At 37.1% G+C, this 27494-nt stretch overlaps 1 protein-coding gene across 1 annotated transcript; it reads right to left on the minus strand.

Annotated features, from left to right (window-relative positions):
- Positions 1 to 332: 332 nt before the first annotated feature.
- Positions 333 to 27487, minus strand: LOC135649739 (7-hydroxymethyl chlorophyll a reductase, chloroplastic-like). Its single transcript, XM_065168459.1, has 20 exons — positions 27353 to 27487; positions 27189 to 27279; positions 27005 to 27089; positions 24950 to 25058; positions 24381 to 24465; positions 24246 to 24287; positions 24009 to 24087; positions 23613 to 23664; positions 23451 to 23513; positions 23132 to 23229; positions 22903 to 22938; positions 22750 to 22811; positions 21692 to 21719; positions 21196 to 21275; positions 20793 to 20862; positions 20633 to 20690; positions 20384 to 20445; positions 20202 to 20296; positions 20024 to 20125; positions 333 to 635 (listed from the first exon to the last, which is right to left on the minus strand). Exons 1-19 carry the CDS (start codon positions 27423 to 27425, stop codon positions 20035 to 20037), a joined length of 1359 nt encoding a protein of 452 aa, XP_065024531.1. The 5' UTR covers positions 27426 to 27487; the 3' UTR covers positions 333 to 635; positions 20024 to 20034.
- Between the last annotated feature and the right edge of the window lie 7 nt (positions 27488 to 27494).

The raw sequence follows: 27494 nt of genomic DNA on the forward strand, positions 1-27494 counted from the left end.
ATATAGGATTATCCATTAATCCTAACCCTAATTACATGCAAACTATGCAACTAAAAACATAGTCCTAAGTAAGTTTTTAACCGGCAAACGTCGAGTCTCCTTCTAGCGAGCTTTCTGGCGATCTTCCGGCGGACTTCCGATACACCCTCTGTCACGCCCCTCAAATAATATCGATGATTTTAATAGATTCATCACAAACCAATCCAGGATCCAAGCTAACATTTAAGGACACTGAAAAACATTCTATCAAATTCACATATATAAAACCTTTGCAGTTTATAATCATATATCACATCACTCGATAATTCACATTTATGACAACCCAAGCCAACTTAACAAATATGAATAACATTTATAAATCCACAAGCTAAGTAATTTATACAATCAGAACTCCAACCATTTACCACAAGTTCATATCGTCGTAAATTAGACTTGACATTTCGAAATTCCAAATAAGAGAGATCGTCTAACACTTTTACAAGGTATATCCATTTCGGTTCATCGACAACATTTCATTAGATACAAAATATGCTTATACAACAATAACATAATAACCAACAAGACTTGCCCATAATTCTGAATAGCTCTCCACTGCCTCAGCCCAATTCAAACATCTCAAAGAGTGACAAGCTGACCTGAAATATTTATATAACGGAGTGAGCTAAAAACAGCTCAGCAAGTGACAAAGCATATTCAGAACAAAAGGAACGGTTTCAAACAAGTAAGTTATCATAATGCAAGGCAGAATACAAGAATTCTCAAGGATACCATCTCATTAGATATAAAATCATATGTGTCATGTCATTCAAAACCTATTCGGTTCATAACAGATGGAGCATAGAGTAATTGGAGTATATCAACAACATACGAGATGTTTCAGAGTATATTAATTGTAAATATGACATTTCAGAACATATCAGTTCATAGCAAATGGAGCATAGAGTAATTGGAGCATATCAATAGCGTACGAGATGTGCCGAAGCATATCAATGGCAAATAGGACATTTCAGAACATATCAGTTCATAGCAAATGGAGCACAGAGTAATTGGAGCATACCAATAGCGTATAAAATGTTCCGGATCATATCAATGACAAATGGAACATTTCGGAACATATCAATGGTATGTGAAGCATTTTGAAGTATATCAATGGCATAGGAAATATTTTGGAGCATATCAATACAAAATACGAAACAGAAGCTCAAACGTCGTACCCTAACATAGTGCATGTGAGGTTTAACTCAATGGTGGCTCCACGCCGTGATGAGTTCTCGACTCCATCCACGGGTAGCCCTTTCCTACTCGAGCCCTCTCACCTTGCCCAAGTGCTAGGTCGGCTCTGAATTTCATATCAAACAGATAGATGGTGAAGTGGGATTCCAAACATAATATGGTCCATCCATTTCTGAATGACCACCAAACATAATCTAGAGCATCGCGGGCTCTAAGCACATACCCTTTACCATTTCTGGCAAAGGTCCAAATAATCCCACAAACACTAGAGTACAAAAGGGTATTGTGAACAATAAATTGGGACATATCGGAAGCACATACGGAACAATGAAATGTACATGTGCCTTTATGAGTCATTACGATGCAAACATAATCCTTTACAAATGTATTCATATTTGAAAGGAAATGAAAGCAAGCGTATACAAGGATTCCAAGCAATCACATATAGCTCAATTCAAATAAGAATGTTAGATGAAATCAATTTCCAAAGGAATGAAACCAAAATATGTGAAATCAACCAAAGCTCGACTTCTGGCATAATTCAAGAGGCACATTGAACAAATGATTCAAACTATCAATCGTGCTCCAATATACTCAATAAAGCTATCAAAAGAAAGGTTTATGAGTCTATATTTCGATCAAATAAGTTTTATCTAAATCAAAGGTCAATACATGAAGTTATAATCATAACAAGGTAGAAAGGTCAGAATCTCAGAAGTTGCACAGATTCAGATCGATATGCCTAAACAAGAGATATATCAAATGCAAGGCTAGAACAATTCAAAGTTCCTCATATTCAAATCAAATGTAGAGATAAAATTACAGAAAGGAAAGATCAGGACATTCGCAATAGGAAAGAATAGAATGCTTGCAATAGGAAGGATCGGAACACTTGCAATAGGAAAGATAAGAACACTTGCACAAGGAAGATCATAATACTTGCAATAAGAAAAATTAGAACAATTACAGGAGAAACGATCGGGAAACTTGCCTTTTGAAGGTTTTGATCCAAAAATTCGAAGGTGTACGCTCGAATCCTTTTTCTACTTTTCCTCCGTCCCCTCCTTGTTTCGTTTTGTGCACTCATTTTCTTTCTTTCTTCGCAACTACACCACGTGTCGAACATCGAGGCATAGTCACATGCTCTCTTACTCTCATTCCTTCTTTTTCTTTCCCAAACGCAGCTGCTACAGCCACCACCGCTGCCGCTGCCATAGTCGCAGCCCCTTCCACTGCACTACCTTCCTTCCTCCCTTCTCTCGTTCCTACTTTTTCTTTCCCAAACACAGCTGCCGCAGACGCAGCCGCCACCACCGCAGTCGTAATCATGGCCACAGCCCCCCTTTTTTTCCCTTTCCTTTCTTTCTCTTTCCCAAAAGAAGCTACTGCAGCCACCACCGCTGCCGCAGCTACCGCAGCCAACGTCGCAGCCGCAACCGCAGTCGCAGCCACGGCCGCAGCCACCATAGCCGCAGCCTCTTCTTCCTCCCCTGCTCTGTTTCCTCTCCTTCCATCCAGCTGCAGCTGCCACTGCCGCAGCTGCCTCCCCTTCTCCTCTTCCTCTCTTCTTCCCTTTTCCTTTCTCTTCTTCTTCCTTTCCTTCTCTTCTGTCCCAGCTGCACTGCTGCAGTCGCAGCCTCAGACACGGCCGCAGCCTCTTCTTCCTCCCCTGCTCATCTTCCTCTCCTTCTTCTCTTCCAGCTGCAACTGCCATCGCCGCAGCCGTAGCCCCTTCTTCCCCTTCTCTTCTTCCTCTCCTTCCTTTCTTCTTCTTCTCTTCTTCCTTACCTTCTCTTCCTCTCCTTCTCTTCCAGCTGCAGCTGCCACCGCCGCAGCTCCTCCTTTCCCTTCTCTTCTTCTTCTCCTCTTCTTCTTCCCTCCTCCTCCCCGGCGTCACACACACCCTCTCCTCTGTTTCCTCTACAGGAAACAGAGGTATCACAACCTCTTCTCCTGCTTCCTCTTCTTCTTCTCTTCCTCTTCCTCTTCTTCTCCTCTTCGAACGCCCCACACCTCTCCTCTGTTTCCACCTGCAGGAAACAGAGGTGCTACAGCCCTAGCTGCTGCCACCTCTCGCTCCTCTCCCTCTTCCCTCTCTTTTCCCTCTTCTTCTCCTTCTTCCTTCTCCTACCTTTCTTCTTCTTCTCTTCTTCCTCACCTTCTCTTCCTCTCCTTCTCTTCCAGCCACAGCTGCCACCGCCGCAGCCGCAGCCGCAGCTCCTCCTTTCCCTTCTCTTCTTCTCCTCTTCTTCTTCCCTCCTCCTCCCCGGCGTCACACACACCCTCTCCTCTGTTTCCTCTGCAGGAAACAGAGGTATCACAACCTCTTCTTCTTCTCTTCCTCTTCTTCTTCTTCTCCTCTTCGAACGCCCCACACCTCTCCTCTGTTTCCACCTGCAGGAAACAGAGGTGCTGCAGCCCTAGCTGCTGCCACCTCTCGCTCCTCTCCCTCTTCCCTCTCTTTTCCCTCTTCTTCTCCTTCTTCCTTCTCCTACCTTTCTTCTTCTTCTCTTCTTCCTCACCTTCTCTTCCAGCCGCAACTGCCACCGTCGCAGTCGCAGCTCCTCCTTTCCCTTCTCTTCTTCTCCTCTTCTTCTTCCCTCCTCCTCCCCTGCGTCACACACACCCTCTCCTCTGTTTCCTCTACAGGAAACAGAGGTATCACAACCTCTTCTTCTTCTCTTCCTCTTCTTCTTCTTCTCCTCTTCGAACGCCCCACACCTCTCCTCTGTTTCCACCTATAAGAAACAGAGATGCTGCAGCCCTAGCTGCTGCCACCTCTCGCTCCTCTCCCACTTCCCTCTCTTTTTCTTCTTCTTCTATTCTTCTCTTCTCCCTCTTCTTCCTCCTCTCTTCTTTTCCCTCTTCTTCTTCTTTTCTTCTTCTCCTCTTCTTCCTTTCTCCTCCCCAACGCCCCACAGCTCCTCGCTGCAGCCCTTGCCGCAGCCACCTCCTCTTTTCTTCTTCTTCTTCTTCTTCTTCTGCTTCTCTTCTTCCTCTCTTCTTTTCCCTCTTCTTCTTCTTTTCTTCTCCCTCTACTTCTCTTCTTCTTCTCCCCACGCCCCACAGCTCCTCTCTCTGTTTCGGGAACAGAGAACGTGGGAGGCGGTGGGATAAAACCGAAATTTTCGGTTTTCTTTATTTTTTTCTTTTTGCAACTTAACAGTTTAGTCATTGAAATTTCTATATTTACATATAGGTCCTCCAATTTACATATAAGTCTTTATTAATAAATTTTCAAAAGTGAGGGATATTACACCCTCAGATTTCTTTCAGCAGACTCCTAGCAGGCTCCCGATCTTGTGGTGAGTTCAACGAGTAGCCGAGCCTTCTCGGTGATCTCCACGAACCTCCGATGATCTCTTCGGCGGACTTCTGAAAACTCCAACAAGTCCCTGATTTCTTCTCGGTTGGTTCCGGTAGCATCTCCAACAAATCTTCGGACTCTCGAACACCCATCGAACTTGACTCCGGTAGACTTGCTTTATGTCTTCAAGCTACCGTAGTTAATCCTGCACATGTAAAACAAAAGTTCGATCTAGACAATTACTCCTATGCAGTTAATCAAGTTGTCCGGCATGTCATTGGTCCCTCGATGCTTCATCCGATTCTTCGGCGCTTTGTCCTCTCTTGTGGCCTATTGCCCAATCGGCTAGTTAACTCTGCAACTTCGACATCCTTGGTGCAATACCCACTCTTCTTGGCCCGATGCCCGAATCCATGGCCCGAAGCCTTCTGTCAATACGTTGAATGATCTAATGGCCCGACGTCCAATCTTCTGACATGTTCCTCCGGCACAACATGATTTTCTTGCTTTAATTGTCTCATCCTGAACGAAGCACCCTACGTCACTCAAAACATAGATTAAATCATAAACACATATCAAGTAGTTTCATCATCAAAATACGAGATTCAACAATCTCTCCCTTTTTGATGATGACAACCACTTGATGACGGAATTAACCTTAACTCCCGGAGTTTAAACAAACTCCCCCTATCCATATGCCATATTGATAGAACCTTAAATTCAAGCCAAATTCAAGTCATTGCAAATATTTATTATGAATATTTGCAATACGTCATCATGCATAACATGATCATACTTCTCCCCCTTTGTCATCAACAAAAAGGAGAAGATATAAAGTTCAATACATTACATGAAAAAATATAGTGTTAAATTTTATCATCATGCAATCGAGCAATTAAAGATGTGAAAGTTTAGCATGTTTGCTTTTCTTGAGATAACAACTGTTTGCTTCTCTTTAGACTAGAAGTTAGCAATTTTTATGATATGCAAGTTTTGCTACATGCAAGCTAGCAAAAAATTTCGAAAGCAAATGCAAGATAGCTTTCTTGTGCATCATGATTCTTGCTTCCTATTGCAATATGCAAGTTGCAAGTTTTTAAAATGTCCAAGTTCAACACATTGCATAATTAATATAATCTCCTAGTTTTATCATCATACAATTTTGCTATTATCATCGATATGCAAGGTAGTATGATAGTAATTACTACAACATATAAGCTAGCAAATTTTACAACACTTTTAGAACATGCAAGCTAGCGGTTTTGAGATGTTCAAGAAAGCATCCCTTGCTTCTTGAAATACACAAGTTTGCTAGATGTGCAAGTTAGCATGTTTTGCTTCTTGAGATAGGCAAGATTGTGTTGGGAACTCATTGGGGGCGACATCATATGCGCAGCGGAAGAACAAGAAAACAAAAATCCCCGATTCCCAAAAAGATGTTCGTCGTCGTGCGAAGATTGGTGCACAAAAATCCGCAAAACACAAAACTGCGTATAGAGATTGTGTTACCTAGGGAGATCGTATATCCCTGTTTCCTTGCAGATCTTTAGGAGAGGGTGAAGGAGGTCAAGCGTCCTCCTCTCTAGCGGTGATCCACACAGCAGGGTTGCGACGACGCTCCTCAAAACTCCAGGCCTACTTTGAGGTGGAGAGGGAGAGGAGAATAGGAAAGGCAAGCAAAGACTCTAGCCTATGAGGCTGTGAATCCCTCCTATTTATAGAGATCCCGTGTCAAACCCTAATGGGTCCTTCCCTAGTGGGTATTGGATCTGCATCCAATAAGACAAGGGCTCCGTCGGATATCTCATATCCGAACCTCTACTCATCGCAATGCCTACCATATGTGTGTGACCCTCTAGGCCCAATATCGAGCTGGCCGTGAGTCATACCTGTCAGAACTCCTTCTAACTCAGTGAATTATTATCTCTGTAATAATTCACTCGACTCATCGACTACGGACGTACTAGGCCACTACGGACGTACTAGGCCACTACGCCGTAGTCCCCAGACGATACAGGGGAATCCAATCCATTGGACCTGTCTGTCCTCAATTACCATGTACCTATAGTCCCTCATCCATCTAATATCCCAGAGACCGTATATCGAGCATGGTGCTGTCAGACCCATACGGTTTCTACTCAAGTCTCGCTCTAATCGGATTCTCCCGGAGAACTCTTTCTCTCTCAACCCGAATGACCCTGGCCAGGGATTTGTCTGAGCAAGAACACATAGGATATTCCTCTCATGACGCCGAGAGTGGATGATCCTCTATTAACACTCAATAGCCCTCGTAAGGTCGACTACCACTCCCAATGATCAGCTGTACTAGATCTGGGGACAGCCAAACCTATAAGTCTGGTATCAAAGAGTGGAGCACTCATACAGGACATCCTTGGTGTCTCAAGTCTAAGGACCAGATACACCACTAGGACTACGGAATCGCTGTCTGACAATAAGGCATCATTAACCATCCAGCATTCCGTAAGCGGATCAATCAGTGAACTCATTCTCCAATGAGCACCTGTATTGTATCCCTAGTGTCCCTACACGAGCAGCTATGAGACCAGCTGTATCCATCATATGGACGGGTATACAGCACACCAGTCTATCCAGTTATCACGATGTCCCTCTCGAGTAACCTATGACCGGGATTATTTAGGATATGTGTTTAAAGGTGAACCGATCTCATTATCGTGATCTCATCACGATCCGATTCCCATTGCACAAATCCAAGGACATCACAATATATGTATGCATTTATGCAATAGTTATAAAGTGATATACGCCAAAATATAATAAGCAAAAAGATTCTGTATCAAGTCACACGTGCCATCACTCACGTGATTGGCTTGCTAGGCACCTATGACTAGCAGATTGCACATTTGGTATGCAAATTTATAGTATGCAAGTTATCAACTTTTACGTATAAAAAGTTAACAAAAAGATGTGCAAGATGGACTATTTTGCCTCTTTTCAAAATATGTAACTTGGCACATATTGCTTCTTTAAGATTTGTAAGATAGCACTTTTGGTTGAGATTACAAGATAGCATTTCTTGCTTTTGAGTTGAGCAAACTAATAAGTTTTGCCCCTTTTTGCGATATGTACATTTACAATTTTTGCTTCTCTTGTCTTGTGCAAGCTAGCTATCTCCCCTTTGTCATTGTCAAAAAGAAGGGAAGACCCTTTACATCAATTTCTAAATCATGACAAAGATAAGTATCAATCTTATTTGTGCATCATTATGTTTTCAAATTAAAATATGCACAACTTCAAAACTTTACATTTGTATCCTTACTTCATGCATTATATAAATAAATTAATCACTATGTGCATATCATACATGATACATCATTTTGGTAATAAATCATAGCATTTATCAATATTTTGATCATGATACCAAGCATTCATCATTTAGAGCATTCATGATACACATTATATGCATATATCATCACAATAAAAAGCAATTGCATGCATAATTTCAAATCATAAATGTTTCAAATCATGATGGTATTAATTTATCAAATTGTATCCTACCATGCATGATCAAAACTTCTCCCCATTTGTATTTCATGCATAATTTCATTTTATCACATTAGGAGTATCAAGAGGAATTAATTGGGTGATGAGATAAATATTTCATGAATACATGGAATTGTATAAAAAATCATATCATAAATGTTTCATACATTCATATCATCACATGAAGGAATATAAACAAAAATTGGTGATGAGACATTATTTCATGAATGCAATAAAATTCATATAGCATATCGTGGTTTATTAGAACTAGTCTTCTTTTTGGTGAATAGAAAAATTAGTATGAGAGCAAGATCTCAATTCATGCATATAAAATATTCAATCATCAAAATCATGATTCATCTAGAAAATGCTCCTCTTTAAATATTCAAAGAGAGATCTTAGGAGATCAAATAATAAGAGACTTTCAAATAAAATTTTAAGTCAAGAATTTTAGAAAAAGATATTCTCTTTAGTAAATCACAAAAGGAAACGTAGGAGAAAAAGATTTCAATTCATACATAAGAACTCTTATGATTCATACTGAAAATTTTCTCAAAATGTAAGAGAATAAAAAGTAAGAAATCTTGATTCATAAAGGATTTCATGTTATAAATTTTAAGAGATCAGGATCATAATTTCGATAAAAATTTATTCAAATTTAAATCATCAAAATCATTATCAAAATCCAAGATATTCACAAAGATGATACAAATGGATTCATCAAAATCAATAAGATAGAGCAAAATAATTTTCAAGAAGAATGTTTTCCTCTTTTTGGTTGTTTCAAAACATATGATTTTATTTCATTTATGCCAAATAAAAATATGTATCATGTTTAAAACCGAAAGTGTAAAATTTATTATAACAAAGATCAATAAGGCACTTTTATTATGGTAAAAATCAATAATCCGTAAATCGCAAGATTCATCATGCATAATTTCAAAATTTATTAAGCATGATCATTATGCATGACACTAAAACATGGTTTCAAAATGTTTACTATTTTCATTATACAATTTCATCATTATGCATTATCATATTTTGAAATTCGAACATGCACAATTTCAAAACTATATCTTTCATTTTTCATGCATGATACAAATAACTCAATCATTATGAGCATATTATATATGATATTCAAGCATTCATGATAAATCATTTTGGCAACATGATCATAGCTTTTCAAATGATGGTATCTAAATGTCAAAGTTCATTATATCCTATCATGCATGATCATTAACTTCTCATTTATATTTCATATATTATTCAAATTATCAAAAGAATTTTGGTGATGAAATATACATTTCATGAATACAAGAAATTTTACATAATAAAATTCAAGTCATAAATTATCAAGATGTCGAGTAGCATAGGTTAATTTGAATAAATCATTTTTAGTGAATACCAAGAAGAATCACATCATGAAAGAATTTTGATTCATGAAAAAATTTTATGTATCGAGAAATCAAGAAAATGATTCATAAAGAATATCACAAGTTACATTCAAGAAAAAAATCATCATTCATTTTCAAATCATTCAATTTGTCAAATCAACATTTCTTGGTATGCATGATATCAAAGCATGATTTCAAATCTTCAACATATAACATGCATGAATTCAAAAATTGAAAGGAGAAGGAAAGAATTCAAAGGTACAAAGATTTCAACCATCTCATAAACAAATGAATGATCAAGTCATGAATCCAAAATTCTATGAATCATTTCGACAAATCTCCTTTTAAATAATCAAAATGATCGAAAATCTCATATTATTCCAAAAAATCAAGATCATGATTTCGATAAAACTCATTTCGAATTCAAATTATCAAAATCATTTTTATGATTCACAAAATTCATAACATAAGTAGATTCATGATTTCATTGATAATAGATTTTTCCTTTTTTTTTTAAGAGTGTTTCATTTTAAGTGATTGATTTCATGTTAACATGCTTTTCAAATATGCATCAACGTTTAGGATCAAAAAAATAAATTTCATCATAAAACCATCAAGACCAATAAATTATAAAAATCATTATGTATTACTTTAAAATCTCATGCATAAAGTTATCAATCATGGTATTAAAACTTCAATATTTTTATTAGAACATCAAACACTATTAAGTATACAATCGTCATACATGACACTTATACTATTTCATATAAGCATGCGTATTTCATTTATGTCAAATCAAAACATGCATCAATTTTTTTTTTAAATCGAAAAAGTCACTTTTAATATCATGAAAATTGATAATCCATAAATCATAAAAATCATTATGCATTATTTTGAAAGAAAACTCATTAAGCATGATCATTCTGCATTACTTCAAATCAAACATGATTTCATTTATTTTTAAAATATTTATCATGATAGGACATACAAGACAAAGAAATCATGAAACATAAAGTATATTCATCAATCATTGTTTCATTGAGCATAAGGTATTTTTAACCAAAATAATTTTGTTATTTGTTATAGTCATGCATTTTTCTTTTTAGATTAATCTATCTTTTTATGCTTAGTTTTCAGTACAAAAGCCATGCATCATCATTAAGCATGATGTTAAATTTCTTAATATTTTTATTAAGATATCAAGCATGGTTTCAATCAAAATCGAAAATCATCAAGATACATATTTTTTCTTCTTAAGAAAAACATACATATGATCATTAGATTTAAATCTAACGTTTTATTCTATAAACATAAAACATGCAATTTTCAAGAAAAATAATTATTCAAAAAAAAAATGCATCACGAAAAATATCAAGTAATTTCAAAATGAATTAAGGGGGTTTCGATTATCTCATTGTTGAAAGCCATTAAGGCAAAGTTTGCCACCTTGTCTTTCTTGATTTTCTCCTCGTCTTCGGAGGAGCTCAATTCATCCCAATTTTTGTTCTTCTTACGTTCAAAGCAAGTAGTTCCGTTCTTTTTGCTTTTTAATTTTTATTTCATTTGTAGTTAAAGTTCACCATCACTTGAGCTTATGTTTGAGTGGTCTTCATTTGTTCTATGTCTCAAATCCTTCCTGTCCTTTGGAAGGTTGTTCTCGAGTTTTCTTTTTGTCACATTGTTCATTTCATAGATCATTAAAGACCCAATAAATTCTTCAAGAGAAAATGTTTTAAGGTCCTTGGCCTCTTGAATGGCCATAACTTTTGGATCCCAACTTTTAGGAAAGGATCTTAAGATTTTAGTTACAAGTTCAAAGTTAGAAAAATCTTTACCAAGAGCTTTGAGTCCATTGATGACATTCGTAAAATGGGTGTACATGTCTCCGATGGACTCACTTGGTTTCATTTAGAAAAAGTTCGTAAGAGTGCACAAGAATGTTGATTTTGGACTCTTTTACTCGGTTAGTGCCTTCATGAGTGACCTCAAGAGTTCTCCAAATATCAAAAGCCAAATCACAAATTGAAACACAATTAAATTCATTTTTGTCAAGTGCACAATATAAGGCATTCATAGCCTTTGCATTTAGAGAAAACATCTTCTTCTCCAAATCATTCCAATGGTTCATTAGAAGAGAAGACATTTCAAATCCATTTTCGACTATATGTGCCATAAATTCAAATCCAAAGAAAGTAAGAAAACTCTCATTCGAGTTTTCCAATAAATGTAGTCCATCCCATTGAAAAAGGGAGGACGAATGAGAGAGTAACCCTCTTGAAGGCCGAAAAGAGCCATTTCTGATGGAAATCTTCAACTTAGCAACCATATACCCCGATAGCTAAAGAGCTATGATACATATGGAATGCAAATTAACCCCCTCTAACGAATTAAAACAAGATGGATCATTCAAGATTGAAGTTAGGAAAACTATTCAAATCACATAATCAATGAAAATTTGATAAAGTAATTAGAATAGCACTTTGATTCTCTTAAAACGCCACAAACTAAGAAGCTTGATAAGTTGAAAGGAAAACAAATATTTTTGGGTTTTGAATGCTACAAACAGAAATGCTTGATAAGTTTCAAAAACACTCACCGTTGTTGTAAGTTGAATACACTTCTCAATTTTTGGATTCTTACAAAGAGAGTCAGCCTTGTTTATATAGTACAAAGGCCAAGTACAAAGGGAATGAATCCATTAAATATATTAAATGACATTCATATTCCTAATGCATGAATGTAGATTACTCATGAATCTACATTGAATTGATTTGAATAATTATTCATGAATAAGCCCACAATTCCTAATATGGTCCAATATGGTTGAATGACCTTTATTCTTCAAAGATGGCTAAAAATTCATCCTTCTCTCAAGGTTGAACTTTCTCTTCATGATGTTGACTTATTTGAATCGGGTTGATTATTTTAGGCTCTTCTTGTATCCATAGAACCTTTACCAAGTTTTGACTAGCTTACTCCTTCCAAATGCCTTCTAATAAACAAGTTAAGACTTCTTTCATCCTTTTAGTTTTTGCTCTTGTTATTGGTCCTCGATGAATAGTTAAAGGGTCTTTGGCAGAATTATAATCAACTTGATCATTCATATCAATTTCTATTTGGGTGTTAAACCAAAGTAAAAAATCGTGGCTCTGATACCAATTGTTAGGATCGGAGCGGCACAAATAGTCGAGGGGGTGAATTAGTGCTAACTTGTAAGTTTGAAAACGAATTCGTAAATGCAAGGATATTTCAATTCGACAGTAACTTGAGTAAAGTGAGAAGATGAAAACGAAAGCTTGCTGCAGTGTAAATAACAATTTCAGAAAGGTAAATAACATTCAAGGAACACACTAATTTAAAGTGGTTCGGTCAAATGACCTATATCCACTTACGAAGCCTTCTTCGATGAGGCTCCCAACTTCCACTAGCAAATCACTTTGAAGGGAAAGGACAAATACCACTCTTACAACGTTTTACAAGTGGTTCACACTCTTACAAATTTTCAAAGAAAAAAAAGGAGGTGAACACTCAAGCAATTGAAAACAAGACTTGCTAAAGACTTTGCTAAGGCTTTTTTTCTCAATCTATTGCTTCTCAAAAAGTTGTATTCTCTGTTGAGAATTGAGGGGTATTTATAGACCCCAAAAGGATTTAAATTTGAGCTTCAAATTTGAATTCTCTTGGGTTCCCGAAGCTGGCGGTGCCACCGCCTGTTAATATCACATTGACCGTTTACTAGCGGTGCCATCGCCTGTGGGTGGCGGTGCCACCGCCCGACAATTCTGGTGCTGGGCGATGCTACCACCCAGTCCAGCGGTACCATCACCCGATCCGGCGGTACCACCACCCGATCCGACGGTTCCACCGCCCGACCATACGAGTCATTAGATGGGCTTCAAATCTAGCCCAAACCAAGTAATATCGAGCCTAGTTGGCCCCTAACTAGGATATAAGATTATCCCTTAATCCTAACCCTAATTACATACAAACTACGTAACTAAAAACATAGTCCTAAGCAAGTTTTTAACCGGCAAACGTCGAGTCTCCTTCCGGCGATCTTCCAGCGGACTTCCGATACACCCTCGGATTTCTTCTGATGGACTCCCAGTAGGCTCCCGATCTTGTGGTGAGTTCAGCGAGTAGCCGAGCCTTCTCGGTGATCTCCGCGAACCTCCGACGATCTCTTCGGCAGACTTCCGAAAACTCCGACAAGTCCCCGATTTCTTCTCGGTTGGTTCCGACAACATCTCCGACGAATCTTCGGACTCTCGAACACCCATCGAACTTGACTCCGGTAGACTTGCTTTATGTCTTCAAGCTATCGTAGTTAATCCTGCACATGTAAAGCAGAAGATCGATCTAGACAATTACTCCTAAGCAATTAATCAAGTTGTCTGGCATGTCATTGGTCTCTCAACGCTTCATCCAATTCTTCGACGCATCGTCCTCTCTTGCGGCCTATTGCCGCCAGTTGACTCCGCAACTCTGATATCCTTGGCGCAATACCCGCTCTTCTTGGCCCAATGCCCAAATCCATGGCCCAAAGCCTTCTGTCGATACGTCGACCGATCCACCGGCCCGACATCCAATCTTCTAACATGTTCCTCCGGCACAACATGATTTTCCTGCTTTAATTGTCTCATCCTGAACGAAGCATCCTGCGTCACTCAAAACGCAGATTAAATCATAAACACATATCAAGTGGTTTCATCATCAAAATACGAGATTCAATAGTATCGACAGAAGGCTTCGGGCCGTGGATTCGGGCATTGGGCCAAGAAGAGCGGACATTGCGCCAAGGATATCGAAGTTATGGAGTCAACTGGTCGATTGGGCAATAGGCCGCAAGAGAGGACGATGCGCCGAAGAATCAGGCAAAGCGTCGAGGGACCAATGACATGCCGGACAACTTGATTAATACTTAGTATTAATTTTATAGATCGAAGTTTGTTTTACATGTGCAAGATTAACTACGATAGCAAGACATGAAGCAAAATGAAGTCCCGAAGTCAAGATCGAGATCACGTTGGGTGTTCAAGAGTTTGTCGGAAGTTCTGCGGGAACCAGCCGAGAAGTCACGGAGCTTGCCAGAGAAGCTCGTCGGAACTCGCCAAGAAGATCGTTATGAAGTCCGGGAGCTTACCAGGAGTCCGCCGGAACATTACCGAGAGTTCATCGGAGGTTCGTCGGAAGATCGCTGGAAGCTCGCCAGAAGAATTGACATAGGGATTTGTTTAGCTTAGAATATGTCTTAGGAATCGTAGTTAGCACGTAATTGGGATTGGATTTGGGCCAACCCAATTAGGGGCCAGCTGGGCCCATGTAAGAACTGTGTTAGGTCCAATAAGAAGCCCAAATAGTGCCCCAAGAAGACTCACCGTCGTGGCACAGTCTTTGAGACTGTGTCAGACGGTGGTACCACTAGTCTGGGTGGTTGTACCACCCCTAGCAGGGTGCTAGGTGGTGGTATCGCCCAGCACAGCCTCCCAAGCGGTTGTACCACCAGACCTGGGCGGGGCAGTGTGAGCCAGACTGACACTGGGCGGTGGTACCGCCCAACGCAGGCGGTGGTACCGCCCGTGCTAGAGGAACCCGGGATGAGATGTTTTTAGGCTCCAAGTTTGAATCAACTTGAAGCCTATAAATACCCCTCTCATCCCTGGCTGAAGAACACAAGTATTGAGAGCAAAAAAGTATAGAAACGCTGTTGCAATCTTGTGTGAGCTCCTCTCATAGTTCTAAGTGTTAGAATAGTTTGAGAGAGAAGTGAGTGGGGTGTAAGGGTTATCTCCTAAACCCGGTAAACGAAGAATTGAGTTGTAAAAGGGTGTTGGCCTTCGCCTATTGAAGGAAGGCCTCTAGTCTGGTGGCCTCGACGGAAGAGGAATCAGAGGAGTGGATGTAGGTCACGATTGACCGAATCACTATAAATAGCTGTCTTCTCTGGTTTGCATTTATTCTTACTATTACCTTACTGCAAACATCTTCAATAGCTTACTGCCTTCAATACTTTTCCGTACACTTTCAATCTAAGCATATTTTCGGAATCGACTTTTACGTCGTAAACACTTTTATCATACAAAACATTTTTGAAGACGTGGTTTTATCCGCTGCACTAATTTACCCCTCCTCTTAGTGCCGACCCTGATCCTAATAATCCTAATCGAAGTATCCTGCGTCACTCAAAACGCAGATTAAAACATAAACACATATCGATTGGTTTTATCATCAAAATCCGAGATTCAATAATCTCCCCCTTTTTTATGATGACAACCAACCGACGATGGAGTTAACCTTAACTCCCGGAGTTTAACCTAACTCCCGGAGTTTAACCAAACTCCCCCTATCAATATGCTTTATTGATAGAAACTCTTGGATTCAAAAATTTATGCAACATGTCATGATAAAATCCTGACATATAATCAATCAACAAACTTCTCCCTCTTTGTCATCAACAAAAAGGAGAAGTTCCAACTCTCATGGGTTTAGAGATATCTAAGTTTAAATCGTTGCATGAAAAACATAATATCAAGTTTTATCATCATGCAATTTGAAAGCTAGCAAATTTAAGGATGTTCAAGAAAGCAACTCTTGCTTCTTGAAATATGCAAGTTGCAAGCTAGCAAATTTTTGCTTCCTTTGCAATGTTTGAGCTAGCAATTTTGCTTCCGTTGCAAAGTGCAAGTTAGCATGTTTTGCATCTTGAGATAGGCTAGATAGCACTTTTGGTATGTAAATTTATAGTATGCAAGCTATCAAATTTTACAAATAAATGGTTAGCAAAATTTTACATCTTTTGAGATGTGCAAGATGGACTATTTTGCCTCTTTTTGAAATGTGTAACTTGGCAAACATTGCTTCTCTTGAGATTTGCAAGATAGGACTTCTTGCTTCCTTTTTTAGATTAGCAAGCTAGCAAGTTTGCATCTTTTCGAATTGTGCAAGCTAGCAAATTTTCTTTCTAGCACGTTTTGCTCCCCCTATGTCATTGTCAAAAAGAAAGGAAGACCCTTTATTTCATACATTCAAATTATTGCAAAGGTAAGGTAACAAAAGATGAAAAAATCAAGATGTGAATATCAAAACAATTTTTCATCATGAATATTTTATCATTGCATGCATCTTTATCATAAGTTAAAGTATTACATGCATAATTCCAAATCATCATGTATATAGAATATAAAATCATCATTACATACATGATTCCAAATCATCATTTATTTCACATCATGATGGTACCAATTTTGTCAAATTACATCCTGCCATGCATGATCGAAACTTCTTATTTGTATACATCAAAACAAATTAATGAATATTTCATGTATTCATATCATCACATAAGGAATATCAAGAAGAATTATTAGGTGATGAGATAAATATTTCATGAATACAAGGAATTGCATAAAAATCATATCATGAAATATTTGAACAAGTGAATACGAAAAGGCATGATTTCTTTTGAAAAAACCTCCTCATAAATAATCAAAAGAAAATCTTAGGAGATCGATTAACGAAAAAATCTTGATTCATAATAAAGTTTCATATATTGAATACCGAGAAATCAAGATGATAATTCAAAAAAAAACATATCACAAGTTATATTCAAGAGAAAAATCATCGTTCATTTTCAATTCATTCAATTTGTCAAATCAACATTTCTTGGGTATGCATGATATCAAAACATGGTTTCAAATCTTCAACATATAACATGCATAAATTCAAAAATCGAAAGGAGAATGGAAGAATTCAAAGGTACAAAGATTTCAATCTTCTCATAAACAAATGAAGGATCAAGTCATAAATCCAAAATTCCATGAATCATTTTGACAAATCTCCTTTTACATAAAAAGATCATCAAAGAAAATCTCATGTTATTCCAAGAAATCAAGATCATGATTTTGATAAAACTAATTTCAAAATCATTTTTATGGTTCACAAAATTCATAACATAAGTAGATTAATGATTTCATTGATAACATATTTTCCCTTTTTTAAGTGATACATTTTAAGTGATTGATTTCATATAAGCATGCTCAAGTTTTTCGTATGAAAACCATATGTATATACACATCATATGTATATATACATATCAGACTAACTAGGTGGTAATCAATTAAACTCTTTAATTAATTTTAGATTAACTTTTAATCAATTGGACTTGGATTAACCCTTAATCTAATTTGGCAAACCTTGGCAGAACCATGGCACAAGGTGCCACTGGCGACTAGGAAACCTTGGCCGTCAAGGTTCCCCTTATAGCCAAGAAACCCGAGCCACCAAGGCTGCCTTCGGCCAAGTAGCCCTCGACCAAGGCTATAGGGCAGTTGTTGCCGTCCTGTTTTGTCATATCTTATGTCGAGAAATTTTTAAATGACTAAACACTTCATACGCCATAAACTACGCTGTTCTAATGTCAATTCGATGAAAACATAACTAGTTTACGAGAAACCGATTCAACACAACATGTAATCAATAATCGATCATCGCACGAGCAACCTGGCTTTGATACCACTATTGAGAAACCTTAGATAGCATCACATGCACAGTGAAAAGTAAAAACAAAAACTGGTTTCTCAAAATAATTTTATCGAATCATCGTGCGATGAACGAGAGCGTAAAACTCAAAGCGACAAAAACCGTGTAAGGGGTGTGAGACGTTCTCACCTAGGGGAACTCGCATATCCCTTAATATCACTGATCCTAGACTATGGATGAAAGAGCTCTCGCAAACTCCTCTCTAGCAATGATCCACACGATGGACGTAGCAACAACGCACCTCCTTGCACATCATGTTCTTTCCTTGTGATCGCGCACCACCACGCAACAGCACACAAGGAGGGATCGATCCCTTTTGTTGTCCTCTTGGCACCGAAGAGGGGCAATCGATTGGAGGAATAAGGGGGGAGGAGATGAGGAGGGTGGCTAAAGGGGTCCAGCCTATGACCCTTAAAGTCTCAACTCCTATTTATAGAGAGCCTCCTTTAACTAATCCCAATGGATCCTGCCTTAACGGGTATTGGATCTTCATCCAATTACTATGGCTTAATAGATATTAGATCCTCATCCAAGAACCAATCTAAGCTCTATCGGGTCTCTCCCAATGATCCATTAAAATAGGGGCTTATCAGATATCTCATATCAAATCCTCTATTCGTCGCATTGTTCACTATAAGTGTATGATCCTCTAGGCCTAATATCGAATTGGTCGTGAGTTGCACTTGTCATAACTCTTTTTGACTCAATGAATTATTACCCTCATAATAATTCGTTGAACTCATCGACTATGGACATACTATGCCACTAGGCCATAATCCCCAAATGGTACAAAGGATCTAATCTACTAGACTTGTTTGCCCTTAATTATCGTATATACATAGTTCATCATCCATCTAATATCCTAGATATCATATACCTTGTATAGTACTATCAAGCCCAAATAAAATCTATCCGAGTCTCACTCTAATCAGATTCTCCCAAAGAACTCCTGCTCTCTCAATTTGAATCTCACGCTTATCGAAGTCATCATGATCCGACTGACCCTAATCAGGGATTTGCTTAAGTGAGAACATACGAGATATTCCTTTTATGATACTAATGGTGGATAATCCTCTATTAACACCTAATTGCCCATGTAAAGTTGATTATCATTCTCAATGATCGTCTATACTAGAACTGGAACTTCCAAACCAATAAGTCTAATATTAAAGAATGGAGTACTCAAATAAGGCATATTTGGTATCTCAAATCTAAAAACTAAATAAACAACTGAGACTAAGACTATAGAATCGTCGTATGACGATGAGGTATCATTAATTATCCAACATTTTTAAGCGGATCATTTAGTGAACTCATTTTTTAATAAACACCTGCATTAACTATGAGACTAGTTGCCTCTATCATATTAACAAGTATATAACACACTAATATGTTTGATTATCTCGATATCACTCTTTAATAACCTATGATCGAAAATATTTAAGATCTATATTTAAAGATGAATTGATCTCGTTATCATGATTTAATCATGATCCAATTTTCATTGCATAGATCCAAGGATATCATAATATATTTATCATCCAATATAAAATAAAAAATATGGTTCATTTGTTATAGTAAACTTGTAGAATAAAGTTTTTATCAAGTAAGCCAGTGGAACCTCATGTTTATTCCATGTATTATCTCACGACATTCAAATAGTTGAGAAGTTTTATATTGCATAATTATGCAATACTTGTATATAGAGGGAGCAAATTTTCTAAACACTAATCACATGTACTGTACAATTTTGTTTAATTTAAAACAAAAAAAAAAACAAACATAAGATTTGATATACCATTTTAGAGATATAATTGGACAGCAAGTTCAATTATATGTTTTAACTTAATGTTGAGAATACACTGCACGGAAAATTCTTGGACATCATCTAAAAACACAATATAATGCAAATGCATGCAGCACACAACCATGACATATAGTTTAAAACCTTGACAAAACACTACTGATCAAGAAGACTAGCACAGACGACTGTACAGATTCTTAATCATGCTTTATATTATGCAGAAATTACCATCCATGGGATCAATCTTGTGAAAGCATCTCATAAATTTGTCCATCATCATTATAGCTTTCAACAATTTTCTTGGCGTACGAGGGAATGTGCCTTTCAGCTCTGCAAGAATTGAGATAATGTATATATAAGTAATGGTTACCTCATGCATTGTGGTGGCAATATAACGAGTTTATACCTTTGTTTTCCCCACTGTCGATGAACATACAAGTAGTTCCTTATTGTGTGGTAATCCAACGAGTAGCGACCAAATTCCAAACCTTTTGGGCCAATCTGAATCAGAACAAGTGTACATATGAGCTTTGAAGTGTATATAATTCGGATCAGCATATGACTGTCACACAGCAAAGCCACACTCACCAAGTTGAGTATAAATGTTATGATATTTCCAATGAATTTGGGAGCTGGCTCAGGACCTTTCCCTTTAAAAGTATCAGAATTGAAATGGATGTTAGTGATTTACATTTTAGTTCTCCTGGAGATCCACAAAATATCACATAATTCGGAACTCTAAAATAGGATAAGAACACATCAACATGGACGTTCTCAATTTACCATTTCTAGTCATAAGGAGGCATAATGGCTAACAAACACTGAGCAACAACATACCAGATTTTGCTTTGTCATCAGCTTTAACTGTCTCCATAACAAATGGTTTTCGGTTACCCTGAAACAAATATTCAAAATTGGGGGAAAAAATATCAGCTTGATTTACTGTAGTTTCGTAGATTAATTTTTCCGATATTTGAAAAGAGCCAGCCAGGCATACACTGCTTGTTGTTGGAGTAATCTCTAAAAGTTTCTCCACCAGTTTTAGCATCTCCCTTCCACGTTCATTCCTGTCATGGAAGCTCCAAACAGTTAGTTGGTAAAGACATTTTGCAGCAGCTAAGTATTTGGCAATCCACAATTATATCCAACATTTTGACAGACAGAAAAGAGGGGAAAAAAAGGACTATGGAAGCCACCCAGTTGGCAGAATAAAACTTTGAACTAGGATACAACCTTACCAACAACTATTACTTATAAAGCTTGTTTTAGAATTTTCAATTTCCATCAGCAAATGATTCCAAAATTGTACCGAATAAGCAAATCAGAAGTTTGCTATTTACACACTTTTGATTATTAACGATGCTGCTTTTGACAATGCATATGTACTTTTTCTACATTACCTAACAGTAATATATTGTGGATGTTCAGTCATGCTTATTCCGGCATACTTTGGCACACCCATATAGCCCACCACTAAGTCCTGCAATGATTCATCAATTTCATGCCAAAGAAATGGTAAATGTAGTGTCAGAAGTTTCTTCACATATAGCTGACGGATGAAAGAGCATATAAGATGAAATTGAGATTAAAAAAAATTTATTGAAGATATAGCAAGAAACCATTACTAATAAACTAAATCCATAGAGAAAAAAAAAATAAAACTAGATCCAACATGGTCACCGCCTACTAGAACCAGCATATGATTCTATGTATAGAAATAATTTCCTTGAATGAAAATTTAGTGATCATGACGAATTGAAAGAAAGTCCACAATGCAAACACTGAAAGAACTCGACAAGGTGCAATCCAAAATTTTTATCATATCAGACACTGAATAATTTCTTACAGGGAAATTTAGAATGTAAATATTTTCCAAACAAGAAAAACCAAACTTACCGCTAATGCATTTGTGTAGTCAAAGCAGCTGCAGAACATACAGGTAAACAATTAGCAAGATTCTTTAATTATGCTGCAAAAGCACAAAGATATGTACAAGTAGGCAATGCATGTTCACTTCATGGTTAATGAAACAAGTCTACAAATGAAATCATTCATCCTAACATGCAGGCTCAAGCAAGTCGAACAAATGGAACTAACCTACTATTTGTAACAATATCATAGAGTAAAACCAGTTAAAAATAAGCATATCATTCAGAACATGTTGAGCATTTGGCAGAAACTAGGCTCTATATGAAATTAAGAATTTTTCTCGATAACACAACATTCAGAAAATTACAAAAATCAAGGCTTCTCAAAAGTAGAATTTTTATTTTTCATAATAATAAAACTTTTTCCAAGAAAAAAAAAACAGAGAGTATGTATTCAAGTACACTATTCAACTATGGTTGTGACTGACCCATTTAAACAAGTCACTAACCATCTCCACTTAGTGCAAGACAAGATGCTTTGTATAAGAATATTTTTGCTCTTAACTTGCCCACTCCCTATAGGATTCTGCTCTTACTAGATAATGGGTTACCTTCACATTTACCACTTGTATAATATCTCAGTATTGAGCCTCAAGGGCAAGCTTAGCACCATAGTTAGGTTGCTCTAAGAGAACCTATTGGAAACAGTCGAGCACCATACAGGTTACTCTCACGAAACACTGGATTCCTTGTATACTGGACCACACTTGTTTTAGTATAACTAGAGCTTATTTTTCAGAAAATTAGATGATATACACACCAAGAGCACCACTAGGAAGTGTCACCGACATGCACACGGTGTCCCTCAAACTACCTTAAATAACTCATATATTCAGTGGTGCTGGAACTTGCTTGTCTTTGGTTCCATAAAGTGATTGGTTAATTCTAACTAATTCAGAATTTCAAAGTAATGCAATGTTCTATACCTCTACAAGAATCTAGAACCTCCAATTCGAGCAAACTCTAAAGTTATCACAATTACATTAATTAGCAGAATGCCACAAAGAGAGGAAAGAAATGACGTACCTGTAGCAGGACGGTGCAATAACATCGACCAGTTCATTTGCTGGCAGGGAAAAGTAAGGCACCTGTTTTAAAGGAAGATTTAAATGCTAGTATATAAATAGCACAACCATTGAAATTATATGGTCAGGCTACCTCAAAGAAATAGCATTTTACCTCTTCAATATGGCCATCCAAATGCTTTAGGTGAACCTGATAAAACACTAGGTTATGTAATGTATAATAAGATTGTGACTAGAAAGTTAATTTGCCTACAGGTTGTTAATACTGTTTTCCTGATGACACATCATAATAAAAAAATTACTAATGCAAGCTACGAGGTATAGGAAAACTTCTTTCTTGTTGCTATTCTAGAAGGCACAATTGCTGAAAAAGAATAAGAAACCTTGTAATCTTGCATGAATTCATAATGCAGGACTGTCTCTGGCTCACTACTTGCTGCATTGAGGAATTTTTCTAGGCCTTCCCGAGTTCCATTATCCACTATGAATAAACAAAAATGAAATCAAAATTTTGAACTATTACATAACTGCACAGCCCTAAATTTGTTCCATATAAAAAAAATCTGCAGAAGGAAAATGCAGGAGCTAAGTATCATGGACACTAGGTAGTGAGTTTTATCAAAACTGACATTTTAACCCAAAAAAGAGCATGCATCATAAGAAACAAACAAAAATTTAAAGATACAGGAAACTGCCAAATACCACAATTGGTGCCAAGAACATAAAGCTTGTCCAAGCTAAGGTATTTTTCAACAGATCTTAATGCTGCATCAAGAAATCAGTCTGCATCTCAATATTAGTGAGTTATAACAAAGCATGAACTACAAGTATTAAATCAAAACCTAAATAGAAAAAAATATATACCTTGCACTTGACAACCTACTCCACAGAAAAGAAGGCGTTTTACTCCTGCAGCCTGTTACAAATTAAAAAACATAAAAAATGGTTTAGAACTACCATATCAAAAGTTTGTAATAATGGTATTTAAGTGAAATTATGCAATTATTGTTTAAAATCAGATCTGATTTTTGGATATATATGTGAAATGATGTATATTCAGAAAAGGTAAGGATGATCACATAAGGGAAAGCTTCATTTAATTGCATTAAATACATCTTGATTAAACAACATTCTGAACCCTAGGCTTTTTTAATAAAGCATATCTGAATTCAGTCAGGGTGAAGTAGAAAAAGTGTTAGATGAGATAACCACATAAGAAAAACATATTTCCTCAGGGTAATAAAGAGAGAAATACATCACCTCCACTAGGGCAAGGGTATCAAGGTTAGGAGATAATGTCGGCTTGACACCTTTTGCTGCATAAACTTCATCAGGGGTCCTGCCAAAAAGAAGTTCCATCAATTAACTACTTTTATAGAAACCAATCAGGAAACTACAATCTCCTAAGAGAGGTCCATAAGTTTATATCTCTAACAACAAAAAGAAAAGATCGAGAATGCAATAGATTCAACCGAACGTGATGCTTAAAATTCATACCTGGCTAAAATTGGCCTCGGAGTAAGCCTGTCGTCTGGATCACTGCAGCATTTGAAGGAGTTTTAATCTCAGTCCACTAAACACATCCTAAATGAATAGCTATTCTTTGGCATGAACACAATTTTATGCAACTACCTTTGCACACAAATGACAGCATCTACCATATTTGCTTTAAGCATTTCTACAGCAATTGTTGTCACAATCCCCGTCCATTGAGCTCCTAAAGATAAAATGATGAAACAAATTTGTATTCTGGAGAATTAATTAGGGTGCATACAAACAAATATGGACCCTTCAAGTGTGGAGAAAAAAGGAGTCACTACAGTTATATACTCACATTACAACCTGAAGGCAACTAGATGTAAATTATCAGAAACCAGTATCATTCTTTCAAAATATTGAGTTAACTGAGAGATCACCAGATAATTTTACTTTTTATGTTCCTAGCATGAAGTACAATAGCAACTAATATCAAACCAATAAAGAGCAGATTTAGTCTAATCAATAACCAAGTCAAATAAGTATATATAGAAACAGTTAGTCATTATGAATATTAACATGTCACTTGTGTGAAATGGAACTGCAGAATTATGCAAATGACAAGTTGAATTAGCATGATAGTAGGATATATGTAATAAAAGATATGATAAGAAGAAAACACTGCTTTGTTATCTCTACTAGAAATACTGGACATGCAACAGTACCTTCTACAGGTTTTATCTTCTTAGCATACAATAATTGCTCATGAACGCCAAAGTAGATCTCATCAAATTCCACTGTTCTGGCTCGTCCATGTACTGTTGGTTCCAAAACCTGATGCAGGAAACCTTTATTCATAAAATTAGTCCACAGTGCATCAGAAATCTGAGCAATGATGCACTTTAATCACTACAATCATGTTTATTTTTGTCTCTTGTCCAATATGTATTCTGATAAAAAGGAAGGTCAACCAATGATTCAGACACCACAAATTTCTCGAGATAATATCACTATTCAATTATAAGCCAGTTTTAGCAAAATAAAAAGGAAAAAAAATAAAGCTACAATTGAAGAGGAGCATATCATCCAAAATCCATCTCTTTGAGGCCTCCAGCCCCTTAACACTGCTCATAAGCAAAAGCGATGCAGGAAAAAGAATCTGTATATTCGTATTAAAGGTATCTTATGTTTTTACACAAAATTATAAACTGAAAATATGTGTCAATGTCAATCTTTTTTCCCAAAAATATTCTCAACAAATACCTCACTAAACATTTATGCTCCAAGAATATAATTTAATGAGAGTGGTGATCCTATATAAGCAGCAAGTTTCTTTTTTCAATTTACAAATCACATCAATCAGCTAAGTGATGAAAATTTTAAGGAATATCAACCAATTCTAGCAAATTCCTGCTTCATTTTATACTTCATTCAGAGTATTGAATGACATTATTACACATCTACAGCTATTTCAACATGATCTATGAACTCCGGTCATTGTTTAGGAGATGACTATTGATGAATCAGGCTTGATCAGCTAGTTGAGACATAGTGCATCAGCAAATCCAATTAAGTTTCATTTCTTCATACCTTAACAAACTGACAAATTATCATCAGAAAATCTATTTAAGATTCCTTTCTTCAGACCTTTAACAGATTGAAAAATTACAAGAAAATATGACCAAGAAAAACAGATAGATGGAAACATAAATTGAATCTCTTTTGATGCATTATAAGCTAAAAAGTATCTCCATGGAGTTTACAGTTCCTCTCTTTGTAAAATTTATTAAAAGGAAAACTAAAAAATATTTCCTTCCAGATGGAAATGCTTGTGAGAAGAAAATAAATACTCTCTTAAGTTCATGAAGAGAACTATTTCATCAGTTGGGTTCTATCTAATTTCTCAACTTTGCTCTTGGCTCAGAATACTCACTTGCAAGCCCCAAAACAAACTTGTCATAGCAAACTCAAAGACTGTATATGATAAACTAAGGCTTCCACCTGCTACAGTGGTAGCAAGCATTTCCAAACCAGCAAACAAGGCAACTTTCAATCATGATTATACGAGCAAAGTCACTATGCTAGAAGTCAAATCACAAAAATATTTGAATAACTGGATCCAGTAATAAGCAAACCCAAGTTTTGCATGTATAAAGACAAAATGAAAACAAGAGATACTGAAACCAATAACAACCAAATCACACAAGACATTCACATTGTTCATCCGCATGTGGGTTATGTCCAAGGACACAGAAGACATCAAAATTCAGTAACAAAAACATAAGATTACAAGGTTGGAATACCTTTCCTTATAACAACGAGGAAGCAACACTAGAGGGGACAGCTCCATTGCCGCCAAACCCTCCACAATGGTGAAATCACACCTATGGATTACTGTAGATGCATGATCTCTTAGAGTAGCATCCGAGTAAGGGATCGACCTAAATCCTTCTTATTGAGAATGTGAACATCTGAACCTGACTCTCCTATGGGAAGTTTTGTGCATTCACAAAATACCGCTTAACACTAGGTAGAATTTATGTTGATGGATAATGGAGATTTTGGTATCATGAAAACAAAATTAAAAGCAGAACATGGAAATTACTAATAATTATTGAATTCTTGCAGCCCTCTAACCACAGAATCTAATTGAAACTCCTTCGATGGAGACACGATCATCCGAAGTGGGGAAATAAGCCAAGAATATTTATCCCCAACAACGAACTGCTAATTTTGAGGTCATTCAAAGCGGTGGAAGAGAAAAAATGGAAGCCGATCACCTCAATCCTGGACATGCCGTCACCTAAGAACGCACACGCATCCTTCACATGGGCAATGTAGTAGGTATCGCAGAGCCCGCAACGGCTGCCCAAATCGACATCAACGACGGATAGAACCCGATCAAGAAATGAAATCGATTACGAGGTAGTAAAGAGAACTGAAGAGAGAAGAGGGAAGAGAGACCTGCAGTGGTCTTTCGCGGGGTACACGCCGCCGGGACGAATGGGTTTGGAGCGCTTCCGCCAGTCGTCCCTCAGCTTGGAGGTCTCTTTCTCTGTATCAAAAGATCGATCGTAAGAATAGTCGAGAGAAGGCAAAGAAGAAGAAGGGATCAATTGGAGTAGTACCTGCTGGTGAGGAGGAGGAGCAAGCGACGGAGAAAGGACGGGTGAAGGAGGAGGAGCAACACGCCGCGGCCATGGCTGAACGCGGGAGAGGGATCGAAAGCCGACCCCGTACGCTATCTTCTACACCAAAGGCAGCAACGTG

Source organism: Musa acuminata, chromosome BXJ1-4 (genome assembly GCF_036884655.1).
Source record: "Musa acuminata AAA Group cultivar baxijiao chromosome BXJ1-4, Cavendish_Baxijiao_AAA, whole genome shotgun sequence".
Lineage (NCBI taxonomy): Eukaryota > Viridiplantae > Streptophyta > Magnoliopsida > Zingiberales > Musaceae > Musa > Musa acuminata.

Bases quoted from the DNA above. Each gene is read 5' to 3' on its own strand.
- LOC135649739 (XM_065168459.1), bottom strand. From the start codon at position 27,425: ATGGCCGCGGCGTGTTGCTCCTCCTCCTTCACCCGTCCTTTCTCCGTC. The intron at 23,665-24,008 runs GTGATGTATTTC...AATTTGTAACAG, and splicing joins ATACCCTTGCCCTAGTGGAG to GCTGCAGGAGTAAAACGCCT. The intron at 20,863-21,195 runs GTAATGTAGAAA...CTTCCATGACAG, and splicing joins CCACAATATATTACTGTTAG to GAATGAACGTGGAAGGGAGA.